At 35.7% G+C, this 16616-nt stretch overlaps 1 protein-coding gene across 6 annotated transcripts in view; it reads right to left on the minus strand.

Annotated features, from left to right (window-relative positions):
* Pkcdelta (Protein kinase C delta) overlaps positions 1-16616 on the minus strand; it is a 309961-nt gene that overhangs the window by 65853 nt on the left and 227492 nt on the right. For 4 of the 6 annotated variants that reach the window (XM_069818485.1, XM_069818486.1, XM_069818483.1 and 1 more), the window contains one exon: positions 11323-11424. The exons of the other annotated variants lie outside the window; for them this stretch is intronic. In XM_069818485.1, the coding sequence (XP_069674586.1) occupies positions 11323-11424 (102 nt within the window). The remainder of the gene's footprint in view (positions 1-11322; positions 11425-16616) is intronic. 6 annotated transcript variants of the gene reach the window in all.

Below are 16616 nucleotides of genomic sequence, written 5' to 3' on the forward strand. Positions count from 1 at the left end.
TTGTAAATAGAAGAATAATACGATATTTTAGGAACAGTGCAAACAGTTTCTTGGTACCATAACAGATTAGACCAAAGCTTACAAAATGATATAAACAATCATTAAGTGGACCAAAACAAATTGAGCCAAGAAACAGAAGCAGTTTTCCGCACTGCGGATATCCCGAGTGCTGTCACCTGTAAAGGAGGACGAAAGCGGTGTATATAGAAATCACATGGTGTTACGATTCGTGGCAAAAACCACGTGATAAATACGTAATCTGAACGTCACGAGGAAGCTAATTCTAATAATAATGTCAGTCTGGTAGAACGAATTTAAACCACGAGTCGCACGCCAACCTCTGGGTAACCTTCCCTTCAGGTTTGGCAGCTTCTTCCTTACAACATCGCCCACTCTACTACTAAATCTTATCGCAACAAGAAACGTATCAATTCATCATACTCAATTGTTGTACAAAAAAAAAATTAACGTATTTTGAGTAATTTTCTTAAAATATACTTTAACTTTAGAGAAAGCATTCGGATACTGAAAAAATCTTTATAAAAAGTTAAAGGAAATACACGTTTCCAGCTCTTCTGATAGGTACTTTAAAAAGTGGCTTTTGTCATTACGTCTCTCTGCCCGTTCTTCTGTACGATTTTCCGCTTATGTAAACTACTGAATGTAATTTTTTCCTACTCGAAACCTATTCGCTAATTCATATATGCACATAAAATATAAAATTTTACTCCAGAAATAATGTTACTTTAAATAACAAACGAAAGGTCACGACATCCTAAAACAAATTTTTCATTATCAGGTGAGTTTCTAAAGGCTCGTCTCCACTATTAAACATTTAACAACTTGAATTTAACATGTATATGGACATTTCAAGTCTCAATTGAATTAACATGTTGACTGAGTATGTTGAAGTTAACATATTTAACATGTTGGAGTGTTTTCCAGCAGCAATGGAAAGTTCGGCAAAGTTCGTACAGTTTCCATAGCAACAACTAATTTCCGATTTTGTGGCGCGCGTATCTTGATCATTTTTATACTATCATTGGTCCTTGGTATTGAATGTAAGTTGTTCGAAGTAATGGAGTGGACGACAGAAAATACGTTAGAATAAAATTAATGCACTGATAGAAAGGTCTTGTTTGTGGAATGTGTTTGCAAAAGCATACAGAGACAAAACAAAGAAGACCGACTGTTTTAGAGAACTGGAATTATATTATTTAATTGTTCTCGAGAATACAATAGACAGTTTTCACTCTCTCGTCGTACAATAAACATTAATGCTATGTTGACGTCAGTAATGGTCGTATTTGGGGAGTATGTTTACGTTCGTAAAACTTCGGAAAGAATAATTATACGATATTACCAGCTCCTTCACCATCTATCACGTCGTAGGTCCTATGATAGCCAATCAATCGCGCTGTATATTTTTTAAATTGAGATGAAATGGCTGCTCTTAAATTGTGTCTTTCTTTGATGTAACAGGAAGTATTTCTGCAGCACTATATTAAACTTGTCTTCTGACATTCTCAGCAAGTTTATGAATCCAAATCGATCTTCAACTTTAAACTCGTTTAGAATGTCCTCTGCATAGTGTCTTTTACTAAGATACTGCCGCACCCACATTCTCATTTTCTTCCTTTTCAAGGCCTTGTAACAAGCAATAGAGGTAATTACAAAAAGTCAAATCGTCATCTGAGTACATTGTCCAAGTTTTTAAAATAAGACACTATCTACATCAAAATCTCATAGACTGTTTATGGTGGACTACGTAAAGAAAGTCAAGTTTAACATGTTTAACAGTGTGGACAAAGTGTTAAATGAAATTAGCATTAACATGTTCAATCAACATGTTGGGATGTTAACAATAAACAATTTAACATTTAACATGTTGTTAAATTTTTAATAGTGGAGACGAGCCTTAAGAATAATAATAGACCATTTTTCATGAAAGACAAGAAAATTTGCCAAGCTATTCAAACATATGGGGAGATTACTTCATAAAAATTTGTAAAATCGTGTCAATGTCGAGCTATTTTGAATCGAGAGAATGTTTTACAACACAAATACGAAACGAATTTTTGTGCAATTTCCTAAAGCCAAGTTTTCATAACATTCTTTGTTAGTTCAGCCTACTTTCTTCTGGAAGTTGGCACAACAACGTAATAGCGATGTTAAGCATTAACAAGGTTCGAGGATATGAATCGAAATAAAAATAAACCGGTTCTTGTTGCTTATCAAACCATTTCAGTAATAGAATTTTGAATTATCATGTCAGGATTGCTTAGTCTTAGTTATCAGTCTATCGTGCTCTGGGTGAACAAGGCTCTGAAATCAGCTACAAGGGTCGGTCCGGTTTTTTTTTTTTTTTGCCACTACTGTACATGAGAAATTTAAGGCACAGACTGAAATTCCATGCTGTACCGGAAGATGAAAATGAAGATTAATCTATATTTTCATTGCTCAACTATTTCAGCATTAGACCTCCTGTATTTTACTCTTGAGTTGTAACTCATATGTAATAACAATAATATATAGGTAACAGATGTATTATTGTTATGATTTAGGCATAATAGTATTAGACGTCATTAGACATTTTTGTAAATTGGACTAGGTTATATTAGATTTGGTTCCAAAGACAAAATGTCTTACTTATTGGCTTTTAAGGAATCCGGAGGTTCATTGCCGCCCTCAGATAAGCCCGCCATCGGTCCCTATCCTGAGCAAGATGAATCCAGTCTCTATCATCATATCCCACCTCCCTCAAATCCATTTTAATATTATCTTCCCATCTACGTCTCGGCCTCCCCAAAGGTCTTTTCCCCTCTGGCCTCCCAACTGACACTCTATATGCATTTCTGGATTCGCCCATACGTGCTACATGCCCTGCCCATCTCAAACGTCTGGATTTAATGTTCCTAATTATGTCAGGTGAAGGATACATTGCGTACAGCTCTGCGTTGTGTAATTTTCTCCATTCTCCTGTAACTTCATCCCTCTTAGCCCCAAATATTTTCCTAAGAACCTTATCTCAAAAACCCTCAATCTCTGTTTCTCTCTCAAAGTGAGAGTCCAAGTTTCACAGCCATAGAGAACAACCGGTAATATAACTGTTTTATAAATTCTAACTTACAGATTTTTTGACAGCAGACTAGATGACAAAAGCTTCTCAACCGAATAATAACAGGCATTTTCCATATTTATTCTGCGTTTAATTTCCTCCCAAGTGTCATTTATATTTGTTACTGTTGCTCCAAGATATTTGAATTTTTCCACCTATTCCTGTTCCTCGAAAGTTACTACAGTTAATCTTGTCCCCCTTCTTAAAAATAGGTACGATTATGAACTCTTTCCATTGTTCTGGTACAATTTCCTTTTCCCAAATTGCAAGTACAAGTTTATAAATGTCTCTAGATAATACGCTTCCACCCTCTTGTATTAATTCTGCTGGAATTTGATCAATATCTAGTGACTTGTACTTTTTCAGATTTTCTATCGCAATTTCGACTTCAGAAAGTGTGGGTTCCGGTATAAATGGCTCAGCAGTTTGTATTTCAATTTCACCCCGATCATTTCTACTTGGCCTATGTATATTTAGTAGTTGCCCAAAATAGTTTTGACAAAATGTCATTAGACTTACAAAATTAGACCTTCTGTCATTAGACTTAAAATTATCTGACCTGCTGACCTCTAATCGATGGCATACCTGTCAGCGTCGCATTCACAAATTCCATCCATGTCACTAGTCGGACTTGGACAATCATTGCATATAGGCCCATAGGGCGCACAATGGGCCTAATAATGTTCAAATTCGAGGACCCATCCCGGATCCAGTACTCAAAAAGCCAAGCCAACCTCGTTTACAAGTCCCCAAGGTGGCACGAGAAAGCTAAGGCAATTGCTAATCCGTTGGAATCTAATCCTGAAGTCCATTGCCCTTGACCGTTAATATATTCGCGGTACTTGGATCAGATGCAAGCGCGGTAAGCCAATGAGGACGACAGACTAGCTGGTCTTAAAAGTCTTGCTCAGTTTAAACATTCCAAAACTCTTTCGCACCGTCCTCTTAACAATCTATTACGTACAGACTGTGCTTCGATTGTCCTTACTTCTAAACTTAACATTTTCCTCTCAGTAATTTAACTAATAACAAAGACATGCGCAAATTACCTCCATTGCTCATAAATTCCGTTTTTATGTATTTTTTCTGTAAGCATAATATTTATTATATTCAGACTACAGACTAAATCCAGAAATATTTTCAACCTGAAATATGTAACCTATGTGCGATAAAACATCATATTGCTTGTTATTCTTTTGTACACTTAATGCCACTGTTAAATAGCTATTACAGGCTACGGGTCAGCTGTGCTTAGTCACTTACAACCAGACGTGACATAACTAATGTCCGGTGTTTACAAATTGTACGCATGAATTTCAGCTCTTAGTATTTTAGTCTTTGTCTGTGACTCATAAGAATCTTGAGAAACTGCCAAATTCTGTGTATACAATGAACATTATAATAATCTGTTCTCCTCCGTGGTTGAAGGACAGCAGTAACATACAGAACTAGAAATCCAGCGGACCTGGGTTCGATTTCCAAGTAGAGAAGTGGAGATAGACCTCCATTCCACAGGGACTGGATGTATGTCCAATTTCCTGTTTGTCCTATGTTGTCTTTAAATGCGATCTTAAACCATGTCGATCACATGACATAATGCCGCTTTAAAATTATCAGGGAAATGGGGAAGATTAATTAATTATGACGAAGATACCGGAGACATTATTCTATAAAATATAGATTTCTATTAGAATGTCCAATATTTAATAAGGAGAGATTTTACTTTCAATCCTCCAGACTAATTTGGCATGGCGTAAGTATATCAAAGTGTGAGAAGTTTCGCCACATTTCCCAAGACCGCTATAATGTCTGCAAGTAAGCTGACTAGTACTTAAGTAAGTAGGTAGAGAGGCAAGTAGGAATAAAAGAAGGGATAGGCAGGTAGATTTTTTAGTAGGTTATTTTACGTCGCTGTATCAGTATCTCAGGTTATTTAGCGTCTGAATGAAATGAAGGTGATAATACCGGTGAAATGAGTCCGGGGTCCAGCACGGATAGTTACCCAGCAGTTAATAGCTCAATCGAGGCACTGCAGGATACTCTATAACTCCCCACTCCACATTCCCCGGCAGAGACAGTTATGTATCGGACCAATACGAGTAGACCTGAAGGTAAGCATTGTTGAGTCACGGATTGCGTAAGCCATGCTTCATACCTTTCGGCTTTAGCTGGTCGCCTAAAATCCACCACTGATGCACAGTGCTTTACTATGTGTTCGTTTCTAGAGAGGTGAAGCGGAAAGGGCATGGGCGGGGGTAACTTCTTTCACTTTTCCTTCCCCTTTATGCCCAGAGATTTTATAGCATATCTTGTTCTGAATGGTAATCCGTAAGTATCTATGTGTAAACTACAGATTATTATTATTATTATTATTATTATTATTATTATTATTATTATTTACTTACTTATGGCTTTTAAGAACCCGCAGGTTCATTACCGCCCTCACATAAGCCCGCCATCGGTCCCTATCCTGTGCAAGATTAATCCAGTCTCTATCATCGTACCCCCCTCTCTCAAATTCATTTTAATATTATCTTCCCATCTACGTCTCGGCATCCACAAAGGTATTTTTCCCTCCGGCCTCCTAACACTCTATATGCATTTCTGGGTTCGCCCATACGTGCTACATGCCCTGCCCATCTTAAACATCCGGATTCAATGTTCATAATTATGTCAGGTGAAGAATACAATGCGTGCAGTTCTGCGTTGTGTAATTTTCTCCATTCTCCTGCAACTTCATCCCTCTTAGCCCCAAATCTTTTCCTAAGAACCTTATTCTCAAATACCCTTAATCTCTGTTCCTATCTCAAAGTGAGATTCCAAGTTTCACAACCATACAGAACAACCGGTAATAGGCCTATAACTGTTTTATAAATTCTAACTTTCAGATTTTTTGACAGCAGAGTAGATGACAAAAGCTTCTCAACCGAATAATAACACGCATTTCCCATATTTATTCTGCGTTTAATTTCCTCCCGAGTGTCATTTGTATTTGTTACTGTTGCTCCAAGATATATGAATTTTTCCACCTCTTCGAAAGATAAATCTCCAATTTTTATGTTTCCATCTTGTACAATATTCTGATCACGAAACATAGTCATATACTTTTTCTTTTCTGGATTTACTTCTAAACCTATCGCTTTACTTGCTTCAAGTAAAATTTTCGTGTTTTCCCTAATCGTTTGTGGATTTTCTCCTAACATATTTACGTCATCCGCATAGACAAGCAGCTGATGTAACCCGTTCAATTCCAAACCCTCTCTGTTATCCTGAACTTTCCTAATGGCATATTCTAGAGCGAAGTTAAAAAATAAAGATGATAGCGCATCTCCTTGCTTTAGCCCGCAGTGAATTGGAAAAGCATAATAAACTGGCCTATATGGTCTCTGCTGTTAAGTTTCACTGAGACACATTTTAATTAATCGAACTAGTTTCTTGGGAATACCAAATTTAATAAGAATATTATTATTATTATTATTATTATTATTATTATTATTATTATTATTATTATTATTATTATTATTATAAAATGTACTAACCAGTTAAGGAATTATATACAAATTATAGCTATATAATTTTGATGACAATAAATATACAAATACAATTATTATTATTATTATTATTATTATTATTATTATTATTATTATTATTATTATTATTATTATAGAGCGCTCGTGTAAGAAATTAAACAAGAATAAAACTGTAGCAAGTAAGAACGCAACAATGAATAACGATCATTAATACTCGAAGCAGTTTTTATTCCGTGAATACGAGTACAAGGGAAAATGGGGTGAAGGATAACAAATTGCCGATTTGTGAAGGTGATGTAAACAAAGGGGCCTCTCCCCCCTCACAGACCACAACTACGACGTGATGCTATTTCTAGTCTTCGTATAAATCGGAAGAACATAGCCCGCTCGAAGAGGGAGGGAAGCCAAAACAAACCCTTGTGTAATTTATATCTCAAGGTCATAATTGATGCGTCGCCTTCTCAGCTATACAAACACTTCGCCATGCTTCTTGTCATATAACCCTTTTGTTGGTTGGCCTTATTTTAGATATGTGACGTCTCAACTGAGTTAACAGGATCGACTCCTGCTGTGTACTTACGTCTATTCTTAAAGCACATGCTTTGCTAAATTTCTGCGACATAATGAAGTTCAGAAATAGATATGGTCTCGTGATCTAATCCAGCCAAAGGTGGTGACTTTAAAATGGTGATGGAAATTCTCATTCGAGTCCTTCAGAGAGAAAGTAAAACTGTGAAACCCGCATCTTAAATTTATGGAACACTATCCCTTAGTAAGATGAATGGAATTGAAATAGAATTTCGGGAGGAGGGCACTATGGCCCAGCACTGCGACCTTTCACGATATATTATGTTAACCCTTAAGCTATGCACATTCCCAAACCCACACCGAGTGACTACATTAAGATTCGCTGCTTACTCAGGTTTCGAGCAGGCAACCCCCCTCGTCGCTAGGACAGTCCCTTCCGTGCGTCGTCAGTCGGCGTTCGGAAAATGATGTGGAACGATGACAAAATAGAGAAATGTTGACGGATTGATGTAGATGTCTATTATGGGGAAACGGGAGAGAAAAACCTTAATTGCGATCTTGTCCACCATAAGTGTCACTATGAATTTTTCAATGAAAAATCCCAGGCCTGACAGGGAGTCGAAACCCGGCTGAATGTCTGACCATTTAGCCATGATAGAGGTCCAGAGTAAAAGAGCTCCTGGTAAAAACAACAGATTTCATAGTCTAAGTTCCCAACTTCGACGAGAGATGTAGACCTATCTGGAAGACCTAAGAAATTTATTTTTAAAAGGGGTCGCTTGCCCCTATTCTCCCCACCCATAGGAAGCCCATGAATTTAATATGCACAGTGAGAAGAAGATGCATTTTCGTTCTATTGATTGCACATAAAATACATTGATTGTTTAATTAGTGAATTAATTCATTCATTAATCTATCCTTTCAACCATTTACTTAAAAATTGTCCAGCATAAGTAGACGTAAATTAATTATATACAAATTTCCAATATACACCTATTCATATATTGCACCAGCGTCTAATATTCCTTTGTACTTCACAAAAAGCAATAGGGTATTTAAAATTGAAGTCCACCGCTATGGAGTAACGGTTAGCATGCCTGACTGTGAATCAACCGGGCCTAGGTTCAAATCCTGATTGAGACAAGTTGCTTAGCTGTGATTTCTTCCGTGGTTTACCATCAATCCGTTAAGAGCAAATGCTGGTTAACTTTCGGCACTGAACCCTGGACTCATTTCGTTAGCAATATCACCTTCTTCTCATTTAGACGCAATTGATAAAGCATAGTCAAATAACCAATTAAAAATTAAAATCGAGACAAATGTGGAAATGTATTAGTTCTTCATAATGAGATTCTGTATGTATTGCAAGTAAACCTCTTATTTGAGGATATTGAGGACAATATTCACTCCAGAATACAAAAAAAAAATAATAATAATTTTTAAAAGTGACTATGAAGAGCAGGTAACCAAACCTCGAATTTAAAATACGAACCGCGTTCCGTGGTATTTGTGGCGAGAAACAAATTTTGAGTATGAGCTTTGATTCTTGAAAGTGTCTCTCTTTAGTCTCTTAGGACGTAATTTCATCTTCTGATTTTAGTCTGTTGCCCGTTGTTCAATTTCCTTAGTTGCTAGGATTACGTTAGTCCTGAAGATTATTTCGTATATTAAATCCCTAACTTTTTTCTCTGAAGAAATTTTTAATAGCTAAGAATTACGTAGATATAAATTATTCTTTTAGAAAAGATTAAATTATATTTTACTCACTTCTGTAACTGATAGAGCTACATACAAATTATTTTAATGTACCGAAGTACATACGATATTTCCATGCAGATATTCTGCGTCATCATACGATGAAAGAGTAATGGAACAGAGAAAAATTCTCTCCGGCATCAGCACCGGGATTTGAACCCGGGTTTTCATCTCTACGTGCTGATGCTTTATCCACTAAGCCACACCGGATACCATTACTCTTTCATCGTATGATGACGCAGAATATCTGCATGGAAATATCATATGTACTTCGGTACATTAAAATAATATATATGATACGCGTAAATCACGAAGTGCTGCGCTTATTCCGTCGGATCCCGGCCAACTAGTCACTCGTAACGAATGCACCTCAGCACATAGGTAGGCCCTATGTGGACTTCAGTCCTACGTTCATAGACATCTATGACGTAGTGCAGAGGGCGGCCACTAGAGGGAACCCAAGAGTTGGAACTTAAACTGAGACGATTCTGTCAGGCACCGGGATGGGTATCCGGTGTGGCTTAGTGGATAAAGCATCAGCACGTAGAGCTGAAAACCCGGGTTCAAATCCCGGTGCCGGAGATAATTTTTCTCTGTTCCATTACTCTTTCATCGTATGATAGAGCTACGTTAATTTTACAATACAATTAGAATAGACTTAGAATAGACTGTCAAGTCGCAAATGACTCATCAGTAGGGTTTAGATCGGAGCAATAATTATGCAAATGATAATTATAACTCATCTTATATGAACATTTTTGTGGAGGTGCGCACTATACCATTTCAGTTACCACTTCATCTTATGTAAATAAAAATAAAATCGTTATAGTCGAATTACAATAAATCGCTATTACGTATACTTTATTTAAAGTAAGGACTTATTAATTCATCCGTAAAAATGACTATATTTCACACGCATCATTTCAGTGTCCGCCAGGAAACGTGTTTCGCTCAGGTAAATCCGTCGGCCTTTTACTGTCCTGCCGAGGGAATAGTGTTTACATGTACCTACTGTTTCATAGTATGGGCAAATAACACAAAGTGAAGGGACGACAATATTCAATCATAGTATACAGCTGACTTCCATTCAGTGCAGTTGAGTTTTGTTCGTGGCAATGCAGTACACATTAGAATACCGAATCTTCATTTATTTTATGTACCGTATATATTACGAAATAATATAAGAAGTGTCGTGTTATATTTATGGAGAAATATACCGGCATTCAGCAACAATCTAATTCAGAAATCCAGAATGTTGTGAAAAAAGTACAAGAAACAGGCTCATTTTTAAATAATAAAAAAGTAGGCGCATAAATCTTATTGTAACTAAAGGAAATCTCTATGACATTGGCTGAGGTTTGAACGAAATTGTTAAGAAAGTTGGCTCAATGGGCAGATGTATTCTACATATCATCTTCAATTGCGACAAAATTGTTGAAACTGAAACATTATAAAACAACAGTCGTTCATAATGAAATGGACAGTATGCCAAAGGTTCAATTCTACTGACAGAAACGAAATCCAGTATGTCTAGAAATGTTTTTACAAGGTGTGAAGTATGCATTACAGAGGATGGCCGACAGTTCCAGCACTAATTACCAATAAATTTCATACTCATCGTCACCAGTAATGCAATGTGGAAGTTGCGAGATTTTATTGCCGAAAGCTGACGCGCTGAATGAACTCTAAGCGGGCTTTTAATTGTCCATGTCACTTTTCGAACGGCGCCGTACTAAGTGAGACCTGGTTCTAGGCGTACACTCGTTACTATATATAAATTGTATAGCACCCCAGAATATTACATTCTGTTGAAATTTGACAAGTATACCTGAATTCTTAAATTGTAACTCGTTTTATATATATATATATATATATATATATATATATATATATATATATATTACGATTTAAGTGAAATAATAATTAATGGTAATATAATATACAAATATTTTAATCGTTTACTACCAATTAAATAGAAATAATATTTACAGACAAGACTATTTTCGTAATATACAAACGCAACAATATTTAGGCATCAAAATTTAAAAACAAAATTTCCTACATTAATACAATGATAACGGGGGAGGGGGGGAATTAATTAGCCAATACTGTCCCAAACTATACGCTGTTTAGGTACAGTAGCTGCTGTATGCATGTATTGAATGAAAACGAGATAATAAAGTTAGTCTAATTTAAAAAGTTGATGAAATAATTATTGAAATAATCAATAAAGGAATGTAGTAAAATTCGAAATAATGTTTCTAAAAAAAATATCAAGATTACGAAATGTAAAATGGGATAAATAACGTTAAAAATATTAAAAACAATAATGAAAATATGGTTATAAAAACGCGAGCACGGTTGCTACAATAAAACACAACCGTCCCCTACCTTTCTTGAGTGACGTCAGAGCTTCAACAATGAGTTTCTGGTTGACGCCGCACAGATGGGGCATCAGCTTCTCGCATTTCTTGTGACAATTCACATCACAGTCTGCAAAAATATTACACTTGAAAATAGACTGAAAACAATCATAATAGGTAGCTACTTATATATATAAAAAACGCAAAAACACAAAAATTAAAATCACAAAAGTCTTCCAAAATATTTTCTATAAAAATAAATGTCAATAATGTTGTCATAATGAGGCTCTTTCTTAGATTTAACATATGACACAGATGCAAAACATCTAACGATTGGGAGTTACTTACAGACTCCATCATGAGGGACGGTAAGAAAAGAAGAATACTGTAGAATTTGTTACCAAGAGCTATTCTTCATATTTTAATGTTTAATGCAATACGTGAGGGTTATAAAGAGCATTCGCTCTGAGTCTTGGCCGAAAAAACGGGTCGCATCGTAGTCGGCTGGTGACACGGCACCTGAAGGCCTCGTAAAACGTGTGTATGTCGCTCAGTTTAGTGCCGTAGTTGCCTTCATCGTGCATTGTACAGTGTGATAAGTTCTTAAAGATTAAGATGTGTCGTTACTTGCACTATTAGTTCTTTCGAATTCAATTTCAATGTGTGAGTGTGTGTGCATTGTATTACATTGTTAGATCACTGAAATCCTAGCCGAAAAGTTCACGCTAGATTACATGTAAAAAACGACTTAAGTTGAGACGTGTATAGGTAATTTAGAATGAGATTTCTTTGCCGTTACAGTTCAAAGTAGAGAAACAGACACACAACTTGTTCTTACAGCAGACTGAAGGAAACAGAATCTTTAAACGCTAGAATTCCTAAACCAAAATGAAGGGTTCTAACGGAACAAAACTCGATGAAATCGGTACATCATTGATACGTTCTCCAAATAAATCTCTTACGCCATGCTTCACAGAAATAGATGTTTCAAGAACGTCAGTCCATACGGCTATTAAACTTTTAACATTGAAATCTTACAGAGTTTAGGAATTTGAAGAACTGCTGTATTGGGTAAATACTCATTACGAAATAAAAATAGAATTTTGTGCATGCTATTATTAATCAAAATTGCACGTGTTCAACTACGCGGAAACTTACACATTAAACTTGCCGTTGTCTACGCCGCCCGCGCTGCTCGCCACTCATCTGTGTACTTCATCGGCACAGACCCGGGCCGAATGCACTGTAGGCCTATATAAGGTTGAGCAGAGGGAGGTTATCAGAAAAAAAGAGTCGCCATTGGTTATATTTCAGAACCATATATTATGGAGATCCTGGTAAGGGCCGTGTATTTATGTAGGAAAGAAGAACTTTACTACATAAGACCTCCAGTCCTGAAGAATATATTTTGGTAAAAAATTCAACATAAAGTTTTCCTTTACTCGCTTTCTCTGATGAAAAATTGGATAAGTAACTCCGAATCGCTGGACGTATCTGCTTCTATGATACTGTATAAAATAAAGAAATACTCTCTCACTATGTTGAATACTGCGAAAATCTTCAATCGCACATCATTTGTCATATTTTACATTTTCTTAATCTCTGATGGAAGAAATCCTTATTAAATCATTATCTGGATGTATTTACCAATATTTCCCAAAATAGTTTTCGTGTTACTTTTTGTCGTTACCTGTGTAAGTAATTACATGTCTGTAGCTTTCCTCAGCCACATCAGGAAGAATAAACAATTCATAGTATAGGAAAACGTGTAGGCTAGTCATCGAATGTGGTATGTATCAGCACACTATGATTCTTGGCAATTACTTTAAATCAATGAAGTTGATAATGTTATAAGCTATCTGTTGCGTAAGCTATACTGTTACCAAAATACTAAATGAACCCATGACACTTAGTAACAGAAAATGTGACTTATTACATCGAAAATGTAAACATCGTACTAAAAACTATTTGCACACTGCAACACTAAACCATACTATAAGAATTAACAGAACGTTATTCATTTTTGTAGCGTTTAATACACATTCACTTTGAAACTATCACAGCCTGTAGTCGTCTTGGCAATGACTTTATCTTAATTTTTTACCATTCTTATCCGGGGCTCATCTTTCTTTAATTATTTAGTTATTTATTTATTCCAAGTCTCACCCCATATTCGATGTTTACTAATTTATACAGAAACGTTCAAAATGAATTTTACATTGAAAAAAAAAACAATGTGTTTGACATAAACGAAAAATAACTTGTTTTACATACTCTTGTTACCATATAGCCTAAATGATTCCGAAATATCATGACATAGAGTATTTAATTGTAGGTATAGCTAATTATATCGTCTTGGAACTTTTTAGGAAGCTTATACTTTTCTCTCCACTGCTGAAAGAATTTCGAGATGGTGTATCTTGCTCCCAAAGAGAGGCTAGTCACTTCAATATTATAAACTTTGTAAAGAGTTTAGAAAATAAGAAATGGTAAATTCATAAATTTTATTCTTGCGCTTTAATTTCACAGCCGAAAGGTCACACATTGAACTTAAAATATATTAATTTAACTAAACGGAGGTAACGAGTCCCACAGAGTAGCTAATGTTTCTTTATATTGAGATACTGTTTAGATCTAACTGGTTAAAAGCGTAGAATTCATGAACATTCGGGTAAATTATATTGCGCAACACGTTATACATTTTTTCTTTCTACCGGCTCTAAATCTCTTTTAGATGTTACGGCCACTCGTCCGCGAAGCGGGACCTGGCTCTATCAGCCGTCAGCGTCGGATTCACGAATGCCACCCAGGCCACCTGTCGACTTAAGCCTTGCTTTTTCTGAATCGATGCATGCGACGTGCGAGGCCCGCCTCGCACAAATCCGGACTACACGAGAGATAGTGAGTGGTTTCTATAACTACGAGGTACGCAGACCTCGCACGTCGCAGCCATAGAAACCACTCATTATCTCTCGTGTAGTCCGGATTTGTACGAGGCGAACCTCGCATTTCGCATGTCGCATTTGTCGATTCTGAGAAACCAAGGCTTTGGACAATCATCGCATATAAGGACGCAGATGGGTCAAACCGTGCCTAAGTGTACGGACCCGTCCCGGATTCAGCCGTCGAAAAACCAATCCAGATGTTACGGTCTTTCCTTGTAACAACCATAGACTCTATCACATGACGGTCCTCTATGACCGTGTAGTCGGCACGGTGCAAAGCCGCCGTAGAGACGTCTCAGGATAAGAAAGAGACAAATAACCAGTCTTGTAGAATTGAGATAAATCTCGGCCCATGTCAGTAATAATTGAACCACGGACCGCTTGGTTAGGGAGCGCACATGCTATCTATTAAGCCATAGCAACGAACTCATTTTACCAAAGGTAAAGACAAAAATTTCAACAGCATTGTGAGTCATTCAAACCCAAACCATAAAAAAATCTTACCTACCATATTCCACAATAACGTTTGGATATTTCCTAATTAGTTCAGCATGTGATTTTCGGCGATGGAAATTGTTTTCATCAGAAACTATAACATTCCACCTAAATTGTGCTTGTTTATTTACATACATTTAGGTGAAATCCAGCATTATTTCTTTATTTGTGTCACCTATGAAGGGCAGTTTCCTAGACTTCCTTCCACATCATAGAGATTAAACATTTTGAACTAGCCTAAGCACTCACTTTGTTGCTGGCTATTGATGCAATACGATTTGTAAAGAACTGGGCAGTAGAAAGGAACTTTCTTTCCACAATTCTTATAAGTTATCGTCGACAAATTTATACTAATTGGTTTAAGGGGTTAGGTACAGTTTACAGCAGCAAAAGTTTTGGAAATATTCAACATTTTTTTCCTCGATTATTGTATATTGTACAATAATGAAAATCGGTATGTGTAAAACATTGTCCTTCTGCTATATGAAAAAAATATTTTTACGATTAAAAAAATTATTTACATATATCTATATTTTTTTTTTTTCAAAATTCAAAATGTGCAGTTCACTGTGGAGTGATTAAGCGTTTCCCTCATAACTCATAAACTTGTTAACTTTTTCATGTTCTCTCTCTTTTATTTTATTGCTGAAACTGGTGTTTACAATATCATGCTCTTTCAATTACATTCCTTAATAAATAATATATATTTTTTTTTTGTGTTAGAATAAAATACTGATATTTGATCATTTTGTAAAATGAATTTATTTTTATCAGATAATCTATCAAAGATATTGAAGTTATCTTCCATCATATTGTAGATATGATTACACACAAGAAATTTCATCACAGAATGTTGGATAGTTTTTTAGTTATGTGGGAAACGCTTCATCACTGCACAGTGAACTGAATTTTGAGAAAAAAATATATATAAATATTTTTTTTAAATCGTAAAGATATTTTTTATATAGCAGAAGGACAGTGTTTTACACATACTAATTTTCATTATTGTATAAGATGCAGTAATGAAGGGAAAAATGTTGGATATTTCCAAAATTTTACTGCTGTAAGCTGTACCCAACCCCTTAAATAATATCAATAAGTTTATTAGCTAACATAAATTACATTAATTGCATGAAAACACTAAGCACTGTAAATTTTATTTTTCTTTTAGTAATATTTTTAGTTCAGTTTATTCTTATAGTTTGCAAATACCCCTTTCCATTATTTTCCATTGTAATGTTTTGGTATCAGACTTTTTGAAACACACTTTTGTTATTCAAGTGTCACTAAGGCATACACTAAGTAATTCACAATGTGACTCATGCAATAAAATGCTTGTAATTAGCTTATATTTACTCGATATACATGAAGAAATTTCAAATATAAGGTAGGTAAGCAATTTTTTTCACCTATGCTGTAGGTGTATTTCATTAATCTAGCGTTATCTTATTTACAATTATGCTCGACAACTGTCACCACAAAAACTAACAAAAGTAATGAAAAGACTTAGTATGGAATCTTTAGAATTATAAATAAAAAGCGAAAGTTCAATTTCATAAATTTTAACAAGCATAACAAGCTCTCTTAAATGGAAGAGTAATAAGTAAGATTTATCGACCACATATCACTCACTTCAACATTCACTTCTGTTAATCATAACTTTACTAAGCCGACATCATAAATGAAATTATTTATACAACCGAGCCATCAGAGGCTAGGAAGTGTTGTATTACTCGACCAAGGCCAGTGGAGTCCTGCAGCCCGGAGCCGTGGCGTTACTGCTCCCGAGTTCGTAATACCTCATCGCGATAGTTCACATTACGCCCGCGGCTCCACTCGCCTTGGTTGAGTAATACAGTATTAATGGTCATGTTTCACAGTT

The sequence above is a fragment of the Periplaneta americana genome, chromosome 2 (genome assembly GCF_040183065.1).
Source record: "Periplaneta americana isolate PAMFEO1 chromosome 2, P.americana_PAMFEO1_priV1, whole genome shotgun sequence".
In the NCBI taxonomy this organism is placed as follows: domain Eukaryota; kingdom Metazoa; phylum Arthropoda; class Insecta; order Blattodea; family Blattidae; genus Periplaneta; species Periplaneta americana.